Source organism: Maniola jurtina, chromosome 23 (genome assembly GCF_905333055.1).
Source record: "Maniola jurtina chromosome 23, ilManJurt1.1, whole genome shotgun sequence".
NCBI lineage: Eukaryota > Metazoa > Arthropoda > Insecta > Lepidoptera > Nymphalidae > Maniola > Maniola jurtina.
In genome coordinates this window covers 1,314,185-1,335,682 of record NC_060051.1, presented here as the reverse complement: position 1 = coordinate 1,335,682, position 21,498 = coordinate 1,314,185, and the positions used below count along the sequence as shown (strand labels likewise).

The 21,498-nt window shown below is 34.4% G+C and overlaps 1 protein-coding gene across 4 annotated transcripts in view; it reads right to left on the bottom strand.

Moving 5' to 3' along the window:
* Positions 1-9,955: 9,955 nt before the first annotated feature.
* LOC123877200 (potassium voltage-gated channel protein Shal) overlaps positions 9,956-21,498 on the bottom strand; it is an 85,920-nt gene continuing 74,377 nt past the window's right edge. Inside the window, exons 4-7 of one of the 4 annotated variants that reach the window (XM_045923733.1) lie at positions 20,309-20,347; positions 18,858-19,010; positions 15,930-16,043; positions 9,956-13,514 (exon numbers count right to left, since the gene is read on the bottom strand). In XM_045923733.1, coding sequence (XP_045779689.1) covers positions 13,416-13,514; positions 15,930-16,043; positions 18,858-19,010; positions 20,309-20,347 — 405 coding nt within the window. In that variant the 3' untranslated portion in view covers positions 9,956-13,415. The remainder of the gene's footprint in view (positions 13,515-15,929; positions 16,044-18,857; positions 19,011-20,308; positions 20,348-21,498) is intronic. The other 3 variants (XM_045923735.1, XM_045923734.1, XM_045923736.1) reach the window with 3 other exon arrangements.

The following is a 21,498-nucleotide window of genomic DNA, read 5'->3' as shown; positions in this document are numbered from 1 at the left end:
TAAAATATCTACCTATGGGCTTCAGATTCTTCAGACGGACAGACAGACAAAATAGTGTTCCTATAAGGGTTCCGTTTTTCCTTTTGAGGTACGGAACCCTAAAAAAGGTTTGTATTTTTGTAGAACTTTTTCGGATATTCTCACTTAAAACGTTATAGTTTTCCCATAGTCTCACAACTAAGACACGACAGACAGGTATGAAGTAAAAAGTCCACCCTCGCCAAGTGACCCTTCGGAGGGAAGGTCTACACCTGCGAGGGCTGCACGCTTCAGTAATTCTGAACTTTACTTTCCCGAGGTCTAAGAAATTACTAAGTAAGGTCACAACAACACGGTAAAGTATTATTATTTTTTACCTACTAGTTGTACGTAGTCTTGAAGCATGAACTCGTAAGAACATGGTAAGAACAACAAAGAAATATTTTCAAATCCAAATCCATACTAATATGTAAGAGTAGGAGAACTAGCTCCAATAAAACTCGCGCCATTGTTATTATTCATCACAGTTTATTATCAAACTTTTAACCATCTTTAATATTACTTTTATCCAAATAAACCTTTACAAATACTTTTGAATCATCAAATGAATCTACCACTGGTTCGGAACGCCTTTCCTGCCGAGAAGAACCAGCAAGAAACTCAGCGGTTGCTCTTTTCAAAGATTTGATTTACAATAAGATTCGATTTACAATATTTTAACCGAAATTACATTTAACCGTCAAACTTAAACGAACAAATTTGAAAGAAGTTAAGAAACTCAACATTTAAACCAAAGTTACAATTAACTGTCAAACTAAACCGAATAAATTAAAAAGGTAGACGAATTCAACGTGTTATCACTTCGACTGTCGATAATAGAATGCCGCTCCGCTGGACCGCTTCGCTTTTAAATACTATCGTGGCGGTGGGGTTCGGAAACGTCGACGACGTACGATGCGTCATTGAGGATTCTACTCGTCATTCGATCTATGAATTACGTGTCTCATTATTGCGCCGATACGGCCATACTGATCATAGGCGCGTCCCTGCGCCTACTCTCGTCCTTTTTCTCTGCAATAAAGTGCATAAATTAGTAAACCAACATCACACACACATAAACCCTTATAATTTCGAAATCAAAAATGGTTCCTCAACACTCTTATCACGTTAAGAATCTCATAGCCTCAGGGCCTCGACACCCATATTAGCTTTCACGTTAACTCATAGCCTTCACGTAAACACATTTCAATTATCTTGGAACACATAAGTGATAACGTCAGAACCTCATAGCCTCAGCGCTAATTTTGGTTCAGCCTCAGAGCCTCGGCGCTCATTTTAGCCTTGACGTTGACACATGAATTACAAGACAATTGAAAACACATAAGTGATCATCAGAACCTCATAGCCTCAGCGCTAATTTCGGTTCAGTAACCATTTTTTGCTTTTTTTTTTTTTTTTTCACATTTCAATTATCTTAAAGCACAAATGACGTTACAACCTCATAGCCTCAGCGCTAATTTTGGTTGGTTGGTTTGGTTGGCTAATTTATAAATGCGAAAGTGTGTGTCGGTCTGTCTGTCTTTCTGTCAGTCTCTCTGTCTGTCTGCTCCCTTTTCACGGCCCAACAGTTTAACCGATTCTGACGAAATTTGTACAGGGTTAGCTTATATCCCGGGGACATAGGATACTTTTTATGCCGGAAAATCAAAGAGTTCCCACGGGATTCCCAAAAACCCATCCGCTTAAGCGATTTGTATGAAATTTGGTACCGATGTAGCTTGCGTCCCTGTAATTGACACAGGCAACTTTTTATCCCGGAAAATCAAACAGTTCCCACGGGATCTTTAAAAACCTAAATCCACGCGGACGAACTCGCGGGCATCCTCTAGTTCTAAATATTTTTATTCAATTAAACTTTTACAAGTGCTTTTGAATCGTCTAAATAATCTACCACTGGTTCGGAATGCCGTTCCTACCGAGAAGAACCAGCAAGAAACTCGGCGGTTGCTCTTTTCAAGGAGTTCAATTTACAATAATATGCCATACTGTACTGTACAAGCAATTGCAGCCCCGTGTATTGCCGTGTATTGTATGGTCAAATTCATGCTTTTTTGTCATTTGGCAGTAGGTAACTTTTAGAACCTTACTAGAAAAAGTGCCATTTTTGCACTTTACTACTAGCGACATCGCTAATAGAATGTCAATTTGTCTAGGCCCTAACTAAGTACTGTTGGGTTTGAATAATACTAACGCCATCTATGATAAAATGACATAATTACGTTTTAAACTCCTTTCTCCTAGTGGAAACGGGTGGAACAACTAAATTTTCTCACGTCGTTTCTAGCTTTTCCGGTAGGTGGCAATAATATTTGAAATAGTTTTATACCTCGACAATAGATGGCGCATTTGTTTGAAGATCATTATTTTTATTTTCTCTGGTATTTTGTGTTGAAATTAAAAGCAAGGGTTGCAAAATAAATAATCTTCTTGATTTTGTACAAAAACTGCTTTTTAATTTTCATAGAATTTTCGCATTATTAAATCTTTTCTATTTTGCACTAAATCTGTCTCGAAAAAGCTAGAGTAGTTTTAGCGGTCTAAAAGAGGTCCAGAGTTCGATACTGGGTTGAAAAAAGAAAAGTTCGGCAAGCACTATTTCATTAACTCCCGACCCAAAAAGAGACGTGTAATAAGTTTGACATGTGTATCTGTCTGTGGCATCGTAGCTCCTAAACTAATGAACTGATTTTAATTTATTTATTTTATGTTTGAAAGGCGGCTTGATCGAGTGTTCTTAGCTATAATCCAAGAAAAACGGTTCAGCCGTTTGAAAGTTATCAGCTCTTTTCTAGTTACTGTAACCTTCACTTGTCGGGGGTGTTATAAATTTTTAATTTACACTTGTTATTAAGTACTTATAAGTAGCTACCAACCGAAATAAGCAGAAGTAATTGACGGACGGACAAAGTCACATATCTCTAAGGGTTCCTTTTTGACTATCTTGTTACAGTACCCTAAAAAGGGATAGATAGAAAATAATAGACAAAACATCGTTATATACAATTTATTTTATTTCTTTTCTTTTGTAAAATAACAAAGAACTTTTAAGCTAGAGGTTCAAAACCGAAGAACTTATAGTACCTAAGTAATATTCATATTTTATAATATTAATATGCTAACGGTACGCTGTCTGGAATAATTTAATAGTGGTTTTGAGTCATAGGGCCAGCACAGACGAGGGACAATTGTCCGCGAAGGACAAAAGCCCATCATCTTTAACTACGGCAGCGTTGCGCCGTGTTATTTTATAATAACCATCTCCATCCTCGTGTGGATTATGCGATGCAGTAATCCATGTTTGTCCTCCGAGGACAAAAAGTCTCTTGTTTGTGCAGTCCTATAAGAAGATTCGGTAAAGAAAATCGGGTAGGTTACCTATGTGACGACTGACGTCATCATTAATTAAAAATGGTGGATAATATTATTATTATGAAAGCTCCTCAATTTTCTTCAACTAAAGGTGAAATGGATGAAATATGCTTTTGTATACCAAAAGATAAACGGAAATACGCAAAACATACCTATATACTTAAAAATAAAATAAAAAATAAGGTAATGATTAGCCATATTAATAAACTCGTAAATGATGCCTGTACACACGACACTGGTGGTAGGGTCGATTTAGTGTGAAAAAACCGGCCAAGTGCGAGTTAGACTCGCGCAGTGAGGGTTCCGTGCTCAGGTAATTTTTCCAACATTTTGCACGATAAATCAAAAACTATTATACATAAAAATAAATAAAAATATGTTTTAGAATGTACAGGTAAAGCCCTTTTATATGCTACCCCACTTGGTATAGTTATCTTACTTTGAAAATTGAAACAATTTTTTTTTTAAATGATGTAACCATAAATTCGCGGTTTTCAGATTTATTCCTGTACTTGTGCTATAATACCTACCTACCTGCCAAATTTCATGATTCTAGGTCAACGGGTACCCTATAGGTTTCTTGATAGACACGACGGACGGACGGACAGACAGACAGACGGACTAACAGACAACAAAGTGATCCTATAAGGGTTCCGTTTTCCCTTTTGAGGTACGGAACCTTAAAAATGGGGAGGATCCTAGATCGACCAGGAGCATATAATGCATCCGATTTTTTTAGATCGTGGCGATCGCGTCCTAAATCCGCCCTGCCGTAGTGTCGTGAGTAAAGGGCTTTTAACTACCTACACCCGTAAATCGAACCGTTGCTACGTTGCGATGTGATTGAACAACAAACCTTTCGCACTTTCGCATTTATAATATGGGTAGTGACCGCAAAATAAGCTTTAGAAGTTAAATTGTAAAATTCAGCGTACCGTTGCAACTATAGTAACCTACCTACTTAAAAAATAACCAATCGAGGAAAAGGGGTCTCTCCGTCACTCGCTCCATACAAACTAAGTTCGTCTCTCATTGGAATACTAACCAATCATACTCAATGGAATTTTGTAGAAATGTTCCGGAAACTAATATCCATGCCTGTGGTTTTCCAGATTTCCGTTAAAATATTCGGTTTCAAAGTTACGCGGTCTTAAAAATTCACATACAAATCTTTGAGCCCCTGTAATTTTAAAACTACATATTTTTAGAAAAATCTGAAACACCACAGGCACAGATATTAGTTTCTAGAATATGCCGCAAAATTTCATGGACTTTGGTTGCTTAGTATTCAAATGAAATTGGGACTACGATTGAATGGAGTGAGTGACGGAGAGAGCCCTGTTAAAACACGTAACACTGCCAGCTCATTACAACCAACTTTCGAAAACCCGTTAGAATTTCACAGCGATCTTTCCTGAATATTCAGACGGAGTGGAGTAAAGCCGAATCTTCTTTGTAAAAACTTAAACTCAGCTTTGTGCACTTTGACATACGGTTGAAATTGATGTGAATGGGGCCATGCTTGAGTGTGATTAACTTGCCAGAGTTTTTAACCCCCGACCCAAAAAGAAGGGTGTTATAAGTTGTACGTGTGTATCTGCCTGTGTCATCGTAGCTCCTAAACTAATAAACCGATTTTAATTTAGTTTTTTTTTGTTTGAAAGGTGGCTTGATAGAGAGTGTTCTTAGGTATAATCCAAAAAAATCAGTTCAGCCGTTTGAAAGTTATCAGCTCTTTTCTAGTTACTGTAACCTTCACTTGTCGGGGGTGTTATTTTTTAATTTACACTTGTTATCAAGAAAGACGCAACGCTTCAGCTCTGCTGGAGTCCACTACGCCTAAGCTTAAAGCATTGGAAAGAGGTATGGCAATTCATAATAAGTCTCTACGTGGCATCGTACTACAAGTGTAAATTAAAAATTTATAACACCCCCGACAAGTGAAGGTTACAGTAAGAACTAGTCATTAGTTTAGGCGCTACGATGCCACAGACAGATACACAGATACACAGGTCAAACTTATAACACCCCTCTTTTTGGGTCGGCGGTTAAAAACACTATTTAATCGTTTTGGTAGCTATATATTTTTAAGCTGACTCTGTCAGTAATTGAAATACAATGACTTCCACAAATTGCCAGAAAGTTCATCAAAACTCATCTAACCTGCACTTGAAACTAGGACTATGAACTATCAAATGGCTTCTGGCTGGTCTATATTATAACTGGCAATGTTACTTTTCATATTTAAATTCCGAACAGGTGCAGAATGCCTTCTAGTTTCAATGGTAATCTCAAAAGCAGCGTTTTGTTATCCCTAAAGTTGATTTCAAACTACGGAATATACTATAATATATAAATATCGCTCATCCTACTTTTAAATGTCACTGTTCATACTACATATATTATTACATCTAAGTGTGAACAGTGACATTTAAAAGTAGGGTGAGTGATATTTATATATTATATTACATTTCGTAGTTTAACATAGGGGTTTGAAAGTTTAGCGTGGACTACACAAGTTTCAAAACTACGAAATTCCAAAATTCCGCAACTTTGAATTCCGCATTGGCGGACTAAGTCGCGGACTATTAATCCAGTCGCACAACTGCTATTTCGCACGTGTTCGGAAGAACCTATCATACAATCTTGACACAAAAGGACACCACAAACGTGTCGAAAACTTTAAAGACACAAACTTTTACATGAACATGTCACATCACGCTACTCCGCTCACTATTTTACACAGAACATCCTCTTTGGTCCAACTACACTCCGACACTGCCTGTCACAAAAACGTATTTTCTAAAATCACACTTCACACTAATATTATAAAGGCGAAAGTTGTGTGTGTGTGTGTGTGTGTGTGTGTGTGTGTGTGTGTGTGTGTGTGTGTGTGTGTGTGTGTGTGTGTGTGTGTGTGTGTGTGTGTGTGTGTGTGTGTGTGTGTGTGTGTGAAGCTATTTAAAAATTCATATCTTAGGGCCTGCACACACGAGAGACTTTTGTCCGTGGAGGACAAAAATCCCCGAAGCCAGGATAAAATGTGTGCGATCATAATTTTTTGTTCGCCTGAAGAATATTCTAAGAATACGTTGTGTAATGTGTTCTAATTTAGGTACTTGAAGTTAGAAACAGAGAAGACGTTTCCAATAAGAATACTGGATCAATCCATCCCTTTACATGATTTAGGTACATAACGCCTACGGTCTGCGATCATATAATTAATATTTTTTCCGCTGGAAGTAGGTATAGGTATATATTTGCATCGATACGAAGGACTTCCCTGAACCGGAACCTTTCAGATGCGAGTCCAACTCGCACTTGGCCGGTTTTTTTAAAGTAATACAAGAGAAATACGTTTTGGTGACAAGCAGCGGTTACAACCACAGCACTCAAATATAAACTATACCACATCATAAGCCATAGAGTTCACTCGCTTCAGAGTCAAGTCAATAATTTAATAACATTTATCTATTACCACATTGATATCTTTTACAATACAAATCACAATTAAATCTAGATTTTACTTTAATTACGGATAGTTAATTAGGTATACAATTGTACCCATAGGCATTCAATTGTACCCATATGTATTCAATTATACCTATATGTATTCAATTGTACCCATAGGTATTCAATTGTACCTATAGATATTTAACTGTACCCATATGTATTCAATTGTGCCTATATGTATTCAATTGTACCCATAGGTATTCAATTGTACCTATAGATATTTAACTGTACCCATATGTATTCAATTGTGCCTATATGTATTCAATTGTACCCATAGGTATTCAAATGTACCCATTTGATCGCACATAAAAATCTCTAAACTTATACTCTATCCACTGAAAGGTTAGTACCTGTAGTGCTCTCTTTTACGTAATCCCATACAAATAATAGAGCCAAAAGTCTCAGTGGGGGTTAACCATTTTGAGTCACTGACCAATCACAAACGAAACTATGTTATTCGAATATTTTTTGTAAACATTTCGAATGTTCTTTGAAAACATTTTTTTTAGTTGGTCAGTGCCTCAAAATGGTAAGCGCCCATTGAAATTTTTGGCTATGTCATTTGTATAGGATTACGTGACAGAGAGAGCGCTATAGGTAAGTGCTAACTTCTTTCCGTGGATAGTTTAAGTATAATTCATATATTTGCGGTCCATTCAGAGTTTAACCACTATCCACCAAGTGTGGATAGGCATTTCAGACACCTTTAATAATATTATAGAGAACTCTAAGGCATGCAGGTTTCCTCACGATGTTTTCCTTCACCGTTAAAGCAAGTGATATGGTTGCTTAAAACGTTCAATTTAATTTAGATTTTTTGTGTACGACCAAATTGGTACTAATAAACATACTTTGATTTATTTCTATTAAAGCCACAGACTAAAGAAAATAGATAGATACTAATTGCGATAAAACAAACAGCTTCAACGTCTTCGGGTGGAACCACACCTGCGCACGCGCACGAACATTCACACAACATGCATTGAACGCCCATTGACATGGCACTGTCTCTGTGCGCACGAGTATGTCGAGTATGTCTGAACCAGTGGTAGATGCTTTTGACGATTCAAAAGAACTTGTAAAAGTCTAATTGAATAAAAATATTTTGAATTTGAATGATTGTCTGGTGAGAGCCTAGTGGCTAGTTACCATCCTACCGGCAAAGCCGTGCCACCAAGCGATTTAGCGTTCCGGTACGATTCCTTATAGAAACCAAAGGAGGTATGCGTGCCATACCCCTTCCAGGTTAGCCCGCTTCCGTCTTAGATTGCATCATCACTTACCTCTAGGTGAGATTGCGGTCAAGGGCTAACTTGTATCTGAATATAAAAAATACGTACCTGTGTCATGTTTTAACTAAATCCCCATAAACTCTCGAACTTGTGCGTACTGTGACGTCTTGTACAACGTGCATACGGACCACTCGCAAACCACTCGGTAATTACGACCATATTATATTTTCATGATGCGCGTTGTGTGCACAGTTCATGCGCGAGCGCAGATGCGGATTGGCCTTTCTACAGGGTGCAACCAGAACGCTAGCGAAAACGCAGAAAGGTACTGATGATTAATGACAAGAAATCCTTTAAATAAACTACGTTTTTTTAAACCTTCATTTTTTAAAAGTTCACAATATATTTCAAATTAAACATCTGACTGACGCTGAAAGTCAATGATCGTTCCGTAAATAGGTCACTCGAAGTCAATGCCGAGTCGTAGTTGGGGCATTGACCCGAGTTTTGACGCTATACAGTGTGGGTTTGAAAAATACTAAATCACTAAAACTACAAGATAAGGCAAATGATTACTGGCATTGGATTGTGCTGAGGTAGGATAATAAAAACGCTAAGTTTTTACTAGAGATCTGGTTACACTCTGTATTTGCACTTGATGGCTCTTTACGAACAAAAATTGCAACTTGCTTCTGCTTATAACTTGTCATACTAATTTTGAGAGCAACACGATTTTTGTTCAAGCTTGAAGCAGTCACGATTTTAAGATGATTATGGCGTAGCAAATTATAATTTTCCTTTTCTTCTTTCTTCTCTTTCTCTAGCGCAGTTATCCCTCTCCTAGTAACAGCAGTTGAACTGTTAGTTTCTCGAGCACTTGACGACTGCTCGGGCAGTTGACAATTGAAAAGTGTCGTATGTACGTTTTTTTAAACATCAACTTCTCAAACTGCCCGATTATTATTGTCACTCACGAGCAGAAAGTTGTCTGTCTTTTCTTTAGTCAATGACATTTAATAACTATAAAAACTTTGAAATTTACTTCAGTTAACAATGTTTTCTAAAAAAAAGGACAAGAGACAGAAAATTAAAAAAGACAAAAGAAAAAAGACAAAACTAAGTTACTAAGTAGGTATGTTTCAATTCCTACTTGTGATAATAGATGTCGCTATGTTATATGAAATCATTTTTACACTTGGTAGAATAGAGAAAACTAAAAGATAAAATTTGTGAAATAAATTTATTTTACATAATAATTTATTTGTTTGCCAAATTGTTTATTATTTAAAATGCATTGCTAAACGATATCAAAGTTTACTTAAGAACGTGTGACAGATACCTGTTTTAATTTATTTTATAATATCTTATAGCAATGTATTTTTGCTAAACAATTTAAAACAACAAAATTTCTATAAAACTATTTACAAAGGTTTACATATTAAATAAAATATTTTAACATATTTAAATATTGTTATTTATTTGAGGAAAGGCGATATCTATACAATGTATAGGCGATTAGGCCTTGTGACAATAACAATAAAATTTCTAAAAAAAACAATAATAAAATATTATAATAGAATTAGGAAAACTTAAACAATATACAATTATCATAATAAATATTACAATAACTTTAAACAGCCATAAAATCACAGGGAGGAATTAAAAAATAGGACTTCAGGAAAAATTATTATTTTGTGGCTGGATTAAAAGAGCGTACTTTTCAAGTAGCAATATTATGTATTTTTGTAAAATTCTTATAGCACTTAATAAAAATATATAAACCAAAAACTATAGGTATTAATTAGAAATTCTAACTACATATATATTATATTAATATTATTATCTTGTATAATAAAAAAAAATCGTTTATTTATTATGTTTAGACAATAGAGCTTTATGTTAACCTTAGGAAAATCGGAAAAGACACTAAAATTGACTTTTTATAATCTATTGTCTAATTTTTCTCATTAAGCCCTCATACTATCAATGGCTTATTTTACGTGGAAAAAAATATCCGCACACAAATTTAAATTATATTAAATATAAATTAAACAATACTTTATTTGATAAATTATACAATTTATCGGTACCAAAATACTAATAAAATAAAATTATTAAATGTTAAGATAGGTACTTTTTGAAATATCCCACAAATTTAATAAACATACAGGAATTAGGAAATCGTTAATTTACATGATGAAGTTATTAAAGTTCAATTACTAGCTACTTGACTGACTCTTAATAATTATTAACTTTATTAATTACCAAAAATTATTGAATATTATAATATTTTAAGTACAATAGAAATTGTGGAATATTTTGGAAGAGATATTTTAACATCGAATTCGGTTTATACAAATACCTACAAAATAAGTGTTACCCAAGTTTTTCATAGACAAAGTAAAAGACTATTCAATAAAAATATGGTTTTACCAAAAATATTAATTTTCAGAACCTTTGCACAAGTCGCCATTTCCACGTTGAGGTATACCTAGCTATTTTTAGCTAAGTCTGACATGCTAACCGCACATAAAAATGACACCATGTGCGAAGGTCGTAGTGAAATTAAAAAAATAATTTATTGTATTCTTTTTTAAACAGAATTTAACTTCGTCCATGACAAACTATTTACTCTACTAAAACATGCATCCAATGCATTAAACACTCACATATTAATATTACAGTTACTTACATTCTATAATTTAACATTTATCAATTAAATATTTTCAAATAAATCTCTATTTAAACCACATAAATTCATCTATCTATACATAACATTCTTTTATCTATTGCAATCATAAGACGTCCACATTCTAGTATAAAGTCAAGGTTCTACCATTTTAACCGACCGTAAAATTTCATTGTTTAAAATTCATTTAGATTTTCTTCAGCCATTTTTATAAATAGTTGACGATACTTCGCAACGTATTGCATTCGGTGGCACGCAGCATTAACATAATGTCATTGCTATATCATTGGTAAATTACTTTTCTATACAGGGTTAATCAATAAATACGAACAAGCCATAAGCAATATAAATAAACTTTTGGTCTACAGCATTTTTCTGAGCTGTATATTGTTATTATTCCCCAAAATAAAAGTTTAAATTATTTTTATTATTCTATCTAATTATTATTATTTATTACTATTACATCTATTATTCCCCGAGTGATCGCTTATATGTTTATGAAAGGGGCGGATTTCAAAGTAGTCAACCTTATGCATTATTTATTATAATATATACAATATAAGTATAGTAAGTTTTATTGATATAATAATAAATTTTATAGTTATATGTAACTTGGTATTTATAACCCTGTATTATGAAAAAATTATTGTTGAGTGACAATTATTATGAATAACTCTCTACAATTTATTTAACATTGATAATACATATCGGTGATCTCCGTATGCTTGGCGCTACACCCAAGATAAAATGTGAAACTTTCGTGGACTCTGCTACGTGCCTAACACGCCCCATTTTAACACTTTCAATATAAGAATATCTACATATTTCCTATTATTCACTAACACAGAGCAACAGTTAGGCTGTGCGCACACTGTCTTGCAGGCAACTATGTAGTGCAGCGCGACACAGTGTAGAAGACATACCATTGTTATAAAATGTTTAGACCAGAACCATATCCGCATCACCGAAGAAGTTAGACAAGCAAACAAAAGCTCTGGCAGACATTGCGTCCTATCAAGCTCAAGGAGATCAAAAGAGACAGATCTCAGCAAGGATAACATTGGGACGTATGGATTATTGAATCTGACTAGTCCATACGTCCAAGAGTTTTGTTCGCCATTGGATGACGTAAGAAGAGCACGGCAGCCGATATAGATAAATTTATACATAGGCTATCTATCGTTTATGTGGCGTAATTATTGTTTTTATGAAACACACAGAAATCTGTGCTGACAAAAGACTATCTAACGTAACTATCTCTCTCACGCAAAAATTTCTTCAGTCTAATTTGACTGAAAAAACTTTTACCTACTAAAGATTTACTGGTGAATTCAGGCATTGACAAAATACACACAACTTTTTACTTGTCATGCGCTGCACTACAGTCTCCACTGTGTCACCTGCTTACAGTATACACCCAGCCTTAATTTCCCTTTGCAATAATCGAAGGCACTAGTGACCTCGTGGATTAAAAAAAGACAGCGATAGCTAAGAACGATAATAATAATTAATTATTCCTGTTACTGATATTGATATGATTTCGACTATTGACTAGAGTGTAATTTGAAAAACTAACTTGTCTTTTTTTCACTAAAGATTTTCAGAAGCGGAAAATCTGGAAACCTCGTTGCGGGGCGAGATTCAATCCAACCATTCAAATGTTTTAATATTAAAAACCTTATAATGTAATACTGTTTTTATAACTATATGAGTAAAAAGAAAACACGAACGGGACAATTTGTTTTCTAATGGAGACCAAATGAGTTTGAAACTCAGCCCTAACCTCAGCCTATTTAAGTTAACGTTAACTGTGCGTTTAACTGTCAAAGTTGTATGGGAATATCAACGCTTTCCCGAAAATAAACCTCCAATCAACGTGATCATACTAGAGCCTCTGACCTTGAACCTATTGTATTTAATTCTCAAACTATAATACAATTTTTACTATAAGCAGCTCAAACTTATGCTCTTCACAATGTCCTAAATTAATAACAATTTGTTTAGATAGCACTTTTTGTAGGCAAATCATTGTTTTCTCCTTATATTTACCGTCGCCCGTTCCATTCGTTCGTCTAAGCTTAAATGTTAGCGTTCCTTCTCCACCAAGTATTTAACGTATTAATAGGCTATAAGTAATAATGCAGCCTAGGGGTCAGTGCATACAGAGTCCACAAAGAATTATCTCTTGCACGCTATATTGAACTGATCTTAATGTTCATTTAGTTCATTATCAATTTATCAATGATAATTGCTCAAAAATTTTGCTGCTCAGTGTGCAATGACTCTAAGTTGGGCACGCCTACCTGAAAGATGTCTACTCACTATAGGTCTCGTAAGGTCTCCATTAGAATAAGTTCATTAAACACTCGAAACAAATACGATATCCGTTTCATATTTAGGCAGTATCGTGTTAAGATTTACAGATAATACAATACAATAGTCTAATAATTATTTGCGCGCAATGTCTTTTAGGAGTCCCCAGGTGTCGGAAGGTTCTGGGATTCGTGTGGAAGGTCACAACCACACTTTAGAGTTCACACATAGCTCTCAACATGAGCGCTAGTTGTCGGATCCTAGAAGGATGCTTCGACTAGATATGTCCCGTCCATCGCCACACCTGTCTGGTTACCTTGGACAGTGCTGCCCGCTGGAATGTATTTACCGCATGCTTGCTGTAAATAAAAATTAATAAATTAATAAAAAAATTGATACTTTATCGGTTATTTTTGCATATTCTGTCCTGAACATATTTTTTATTTATTAAAATATAATTTATTTTATTCAAAGTAAACTGATATTTGGTTTGACATATTCTATTCAGAATTATACAAAATATTCTTCATTGCGATTTTAATGAACCATTGAAATATTTTTTTTTTACTGGGTACAGTATTTTCCTGAAAAACTTTGACTAAAAATATTTTTTCAATTATTATTACATAGTAAAATTATATCGAAAACTATAAATATATACATAAAATTTGTAAAAATATTTTTGAAAACAAAATGACTTACATTTATACATTTAAGTTTACGCAAAATTTTAGCTCCAATTCTACATTTTAAAATAAATAAAAATACTGTAAAAAAAAAGCATTCAACATCAATATCAAGCTTTAAGGATCTTATTCAAGAAGGTACCACAAAGTATTATAAAATACATTATAATAATACTTAGGAAAAAACATAAAATATGTGAGCAGTACTGTATAGGAAAGTGTATAATTGGTATAATTGTGCTGGAAGCATGCCGATTCATATAAAAAGTATAGGTATATTAATTTGTATATTTATGAGTATAATATGTAGATTGTAGACCCATTAGTGTATAACGTGTTTAGTGTTAAGTCGTATTTTGTATATAAAACAAATAATTTAAAACTCAAAAATTATTAAAAACTTCGATCTAAATCTGTTAAAGTGTACATGGATGCCGAAAAAATTGTAATATACACTTCATATACTTTTATATTTGTTTTTTTTTTTCAACGAAAAAACTTGCTATAGGTATCAGCGACACTGCTGATGTCCAGTATTTATCATTAAATACAAGTATAATTATACAAAATTTATCATCACTGTACAAAAGCCACCGTATTATAATATTGTATAAATACAGTGGAAAATATAATTTAGGAATTAAAATATGAAATCAACAGCTGTATAAGTTTTCGAATAAATGCAAATAATAAAAATAAAATAAACGTAAATTGAATTGATGTAGATAACCTAAGACCGCTTGAAAAAAAAAAGGATCTAGAGACCAGCACATTTACTCATAATGTGTGCAGTGTGTTGGCAACTGCAGTTAAGCCATTGCAGGTAATATATTATATTTAAGGTAAGTATTGCAATTAAAATACAACAGGTAACTATAGTTTTCTAGATGCTAAAATAACTACGACATCCTGTTCAATAATACAACACTCGTGGATCTACTTTTATTTAAAATCGCATTATTATTATTATAAAAAGTATCACAATCTTGGGAAGTTTACTACAAATTTTGACATATATTAACTTAATCATAGTAAATTTTAGTATCATCATTTCGCAAGAAACTAAAAAAAAAAATCGGTTAAATTGAAAACATTTATTTTCAATCTTAAATAACATTGCGATTTATTTCACAATATACATTTATATAATACTTATAATATCGTATATTTTACAATAATAATACTATACACCTCAAAATTACAATACAATACAAAAATAAATTTATTTTACGACAGCGTCACAGCAAAAGCTTACAAAATAATACATCGAAACATTTAGGTAATATTTACGGATATATTTAATCAATTACACCTACTTTTATTATTAATATTTGATTAATAATAATATTCACAAAGCGACATAGTAGCAGCCAACACCCTGCAGACATTGAAAGCCGAAATTTTCCAGTATTTACCACACAGCGATAATAAGTAAATAAATGAAAATCAGTAGACAATGATGGGTAGTGAATTGCATAAGTACTATCAAAATCAGGCCACTGTTAATTAAAAAAAAAACATTAAATTCAGATCTCAGATCCAGTTTCATTTTAGTGGATACCATATAAGAAAAATCACATACTCAGAGTTTTACTTAAAATCGTTCTAAAACTGTTGCACAGATATATTTTAGAAGACTAAATTGATAAGTCTAAAAGGACTACTTCCATAAAGTGTATTGGGATAATTACTAAGTATTGCACAAATTTTAGGTTATTAATCGAATAAGGGCCCTTGAACTAAAAAACTATCATTTACATTTAGAATTGGCTAATAGATAGGATCCCACAATTCAATACCCATTTTAAAATCAAAAGCAATTTCCAACATCTCAATGCCGAAAGTCATAACTATCTAAAAATGTGTCACAGATTATAGTGTATCTTTATATTAGAGTTCTAGTGTAACTTTTTAAACTTGCATAAATCTTTTATTTGGTAGAGACCAGTAAGCATCTGATCTGTATAGTTTTGGCAGATTTACGCACAGTTAATGTTTGAAAAGTTACAATTGGGCTCTGAACGTAAAAAATAAAGCTCTCCATAAACGACACGACAATCGCTGCGTGGTAACATCGGAAGAACATACTGGTAAGGGGTCTTCGCTGGGGGCGGCGGAGACTGACGTGTCGGACGGTCGTGACGTTGCCGTGTACCTCCTAGTGCCTCGAACTCGTTTTCTACTCGAGTCTAAAAGCAGGACCTGTCAGAGCCAATTGGAGACTGAGCTGTGTATTAATTTTGATATTTCTTTCACTTTAAAATAACTTAAGTAACCATTTTTTACATATTACAAATATAAATTAAAACTCCTGTCAAAGTTATATAACACATCAAAACATTTTTTAAATACCATATTAGCAAAGTAAATAAACAAAAATTAGGACAAAAGAAGTACAGAATATAATTACTTTTCTATTGAGAATTCCAAAAAATAAGAGGTGAATTGTATATATTGAGTTCAAGAATTTTTTGGTGTGTGTAAATTACAGTGTTAAATAAAGTATTCAAAAGTATTTATAAATCAAAGAAGTAAGTAACATAAATTCTGTAAAGTAAAATAAATTCTAGCATGAAAAAAATACATTATATGCAAGAAAAATAGATACAAAAGTATTTATATGTACTATATGAACATTACTTGTCGCAATAAAAACTTACCTGGTACCAGTGGTTATAATAATAATAAAATACAGTATGGTAATAATACAGTCTCTAGCTTGGATATAATTATGTAGTATAATTTATTTAAATTCATTTGTATGTACGGGTCAAACGCAAGCTCTCAGCCGATCGCCACTCCTAGCAAACACAGGGCTCACAAAAATATCTATGTGTGCACTTAAAACCTAAACACTGAGACGTTACTTAATTTTTAACGCACTTTAAATATTAACTGAAGGTTTTGAACGTTATTTCAAAAATAGGAATGGAAAATAACAAAAACGCATCAATTAAAATTTAAAGTGCAATTCAAATTAAGAAACGTTTCAATATTTTTTTAGGTTTGCAGACAAATAGCTTTGACATTTTGTGCTCACGATGAAAAGGCGAAAGCTTTTTTTTTTCAAATAAATGTGTAATATGGTAATGTAAATGGGTAGTACAATTTTTAAGCACTCAAAGGGGAACACGGAGGTCTAGCCACATAAGCAACATTTGGGCACCAGTCACGCACATTTCGGATTTTTTTTTTTCATTTATTTCTATGGCCAAAACTTTAGATGACAATATTTTAACTTAAAGTAGTCTTTAAATATAGTCCAATCGTTGTTTATTTTATTTTAATTTTAAAAAAAGCATTTTAATCATAAAATGCTAATTTTATTAATTTTAAATGAAATTAAACAAATTTTTTTTTAATGAACGCTACTTTTATTAATATGAAATAAAAATGTAACGAAGTTTTATTTAACGGCAGTATGGAGCAAATAAACAGATAAATGTTTTCAAATAAAAAAAAAATTTGATGTCCGTTGTTGCGAAATGTATTGTTTGAGATAAGCGGTTAGGTGTTGGCCATAGAAATGTTGTTGGTACGAACAGAACGAGTGCTTTGTGCGTTTGTATACCTCTCGCAGCGGGTGTGTGGTGAGGCCGATTGGGCTGATGCACCGAACTGAGCGACGGCGCTTCTGTCGTCAAAACATTGTTTTGTATATTTTACTAATGACTAATCTATACATATAATAAAATTGTAGAAAAGTGGTGTCTGTACAATGGAATTATATAAAAAAAAAAGTAGCAGGGGTTGTTATTATATCAATGCTGAACCCGAAATTGTAATTAATTTTTTTTTGTCTGTTTGTCTGTTTGTCTGTGTGTTTGTGCACGCTAATATCAGAAACGGCTTATTCGATTTAGATACGGTTTTCACTAATATATTGTAGTAAGCTTCACTTAACATTTAGTGTTTATTTCATGTCAATCGGTTCATAAATAAAAAAGTTATGTCAATTTAAAGAATCACGGCGACCGAAAAGTCACTATTCCACGCGAACGAAGTCGCGGGCACAGCTAGTATATGTAATATGTTTCATGTCAATAATAACCATTAAGTCTTCCCACAGTCCTCCCAATTGACTTTCAAAGCCGGCTACGCGGCCAATCTCTACAGAGATATTATGAGAAGTAGATTGTCAACTGTAACGTGTTCCTACCAGATGTCACTACCAGTCGCTTAGGTTATTTATTAAAAAATACATGTTGAAAATGGCAGTGAAGGGACTGCGTGGTCTAAACGGATTAAAACCACTCCAATGCCGTGATAGGCATAGGAATGCAGGTTCAATTCTGGAGTGCGTGGGCAACGCTTGCGGGGACGGGGAGCCCGGCCGCTTCGCAACCCCGTCGTCGTAGGGGTTCTCCACCAGCACTCAGCAGCAATACGACGCAGAGAGAGACCTCATGTGACATTATTGTGGCAGCAGCTGCACCGTGCACAGCAGACGAGCAGCGCAGGCACTCACCTGGGGTGCGCAGGCGACGGGAAACCTGGCTGCTTCGCTATCCCGTCGTAGGGATTCTCCATCAGCTGCAATATGACGCAGAGAGAGACCTCACCCGACATTTCTGTGGGTAGCAGCCGTACCGCACACAGCAGGCGAGCAGCGCAGGTGCGCGGGTGACGCGAGTGGCGACTGGGGGACTGGAAGCTATGTCGCTCCGTTGTAGGGGTTCTCCATCAGCAGCAATACAACGAAGAGAAACCTCATCTGATATTTCTGTGGGCAGCAGCCACACCGCGCATGTCGCGGGCGTCGCGAGTATTGATGGGGAGACAGGACGCTTTGCTACTCCGTTTTAGGGGTTCTCCATCAGCAGCTGTACGACGCAAAGAGAGACCTCACCTGATATTTCTGTGGGCAGCAGCCGCACCGCGCACAGCAGGCGAGCAGCGCAGGCGCTCGCCCGGAGTGCGCGGGCGACGCAAGAGGCGACGGGGAGCCCGGCTGCTTCGCTATCCCGTCGTAGGGGTTCTCCATCCGCAGCAGTACGACGCAAAGAGAGACCTCACCTGATATTTCTGTGGGCAGCAGCCGCACCGCGCACAGCAGGCGAGCAGCGCAGGCGCTCGCCCGGAGTGCGCGGGCGACGCAAGAGGCGACGGGGAGCCCGGCCGCTTCGCCGCCCCGTTGTAGGGGTTCTCCATTTCCACAAACTCCCGGTCCTGCAAGAACGCACACGGTTCATTATATTAGCCCTTCAAACTTCCATCATTTCAAACATCTATAGTCTTTTTCAGATAGAAAGTCACTTTTGGCACAATATTTTTGTTTTTGTGTAATATCTCACAGTGGTCTGTGATTATTATTACAGGGATTCTTTTGTTAATTTTATTATTGACATACATGCTTCTATTGTTATCACAAATATTATTTTTACTAAAAACATCTATGAATTTATATGTTTTTCATTTAATTGTCACAGGTATAAAATTCTTACACTTTGTAGGAACAGCATTAAACTACCAGTAGTAAATTCTTTTGACAATTCAAAAGCACTTGTAAAAATGTATTGTATTCTTAATACTTAGATTAAATTTCAAATATTGCTTCATGACACATCACATGTTCACGTTATGCTTTGGTCCTAAATAGTAATAATATATTGCCATTATGCTGCATGTACCCATACTCTAGCAAAATAAGTAATTCTGATCTCGATTCAATATTTAAGCATTTTTTACACACTAGTGGTTTTCTACATTACAATTATAGTCATCGTCACAATCCATCACCGGCCCACTACTGAGCACAATCTCCTCTTAGAATGAGCAAGTTTACAAATAAAATAATAGAGGGTAATAGTAACAAAAAGTAAAGTTTTGATTCCTTTTGTTAATTAGGCACCTCATTATAATCTCAGAAACTAAACGAATTTGAAAGAATATTTCACTGGTGGAACGAACTTTTGGATAGTTAAAAATTTCATTTCGTTGAAACATTTTTTGAAAAAAAAAAAAATGGAAGTACAAAAGAAAGTTGTTAATCTTTAAATAGTAGGTATCTATCTCTAGGTCTAGATTAATCTATACTTATAATAAACCTACAATCTACAATATAGAATATAGATAAATAAGTCTTAAAAAGCGGTAGTAAGAAAATAGGTAAGCAAAATACTGAAAAAAAAAGTCATGGGCACTTTGCTAATATTTCAAGTACCAAAAGGTACCAAGAGACTAAAAACCATGGATGACCAAACTTATTCACGAATAACGACTATGTTTCGGATATTTCGTACTTCAAAATTGATTTAATAAGTAAGGTTTTAATAAGTCAAAATATTTTTAAACCGAAACATTGAACAACTATCATAATTTTTAGGTACAAGTATAAATAATTTATAATAACAGTTACATTCCAATTAATATCGTGTGCCAAAAGGGATTTCCTATATTAAAAAAACTTTAAAACGATCGGAAAATAATTTTTAATTTGCCTGATTAAATTATTTTCCATATACTACCTCCACGTAGCAGTCGAATTTTCTTACGTCATCTATCATCTGTAGAAAAAGAAAATGGCATTCAAATATCAAATGCTGATGTTTCTAGCTTAGGTGTAAAAAAATAAATGCGTGTACAGTTCTACCACTTTCATAAGTTACGCCGATGTACCTGCGCAGAAATCTGATTTCTGAATGGTGCAAAAATATCTCAGCCAATCATAGCGCGCGTCCGTCCGCTATTGGTTGTTGACTACGCGCCATTTTTTGTACGCGCGAATTATGAGCGAGATAGCAAGTCTCTGTTGTTCTTGAGTTTAAAATCTTAACACCGAGCAATAAGGTCTGTATTTGATTGATGTACATTTGGTTTTAGTTGGCATTACGAATTTTGCCGGTGCGACTTATAAAAATGGTAATACTGTAATCTTTACGCACCATAGATATTTATTAATAGTATTTACATAGTACGCTAGATAAGTATGATGTGCTCTACAAAATGACAGTTCTTTTTTGTGCCCATTGAGCGTACCTTGAAATAAAATAACAATTTTGGTCACAAGGTGGTCGTTTTAACAGATATTTCATCATTAACATTTAGTTCAGAGTACGCTCACATGATGCTTACTGCTGCTATCAGCGCCTAAATGGCGATAACCAAGATGCTTCAAAAAACGTCTTCAATTGCAGATCCAGCGTACTATGTAAATAGTATTATTACATATCAGTGTTACGCACAGTTGAAGTAAAACTAAAGGAGACTTTGTGATTACATATTTTAAAAATGAGTCGGCGAAAGATTTTTTATAATTATCATGAGATAAGTTATGGTAGAGCTTTTGATCTTAATACATCTTCTTCATCGAAACAGCAGTTCTGTTTGGCGGCCATTTTGGCGTTTCTTCCGTCCGAAAAAAATCTCTCTCAAGCAATCTCTAAGTCCCGCCTAAAGTTTTACTTCAACAATGGAAATGGTAAGAATTTTCTTGGAAGAATTTATGAAATGTTTAGTTTAAAATTAATAATTAACTTGAAATATCATGCGCACTTTATTTTATTCTACTATTTTAGGCGTGGATAGAGAGTTTTTTTATAAATTTAAAGATTAGCGTACACTGAGAAACTGCTTGCATGCTTAACTTAATTTTTTTTTCTTTACTATCTATAACATATTATTTATAACGCTAATTGTATTGGTTAATGGATAAAAT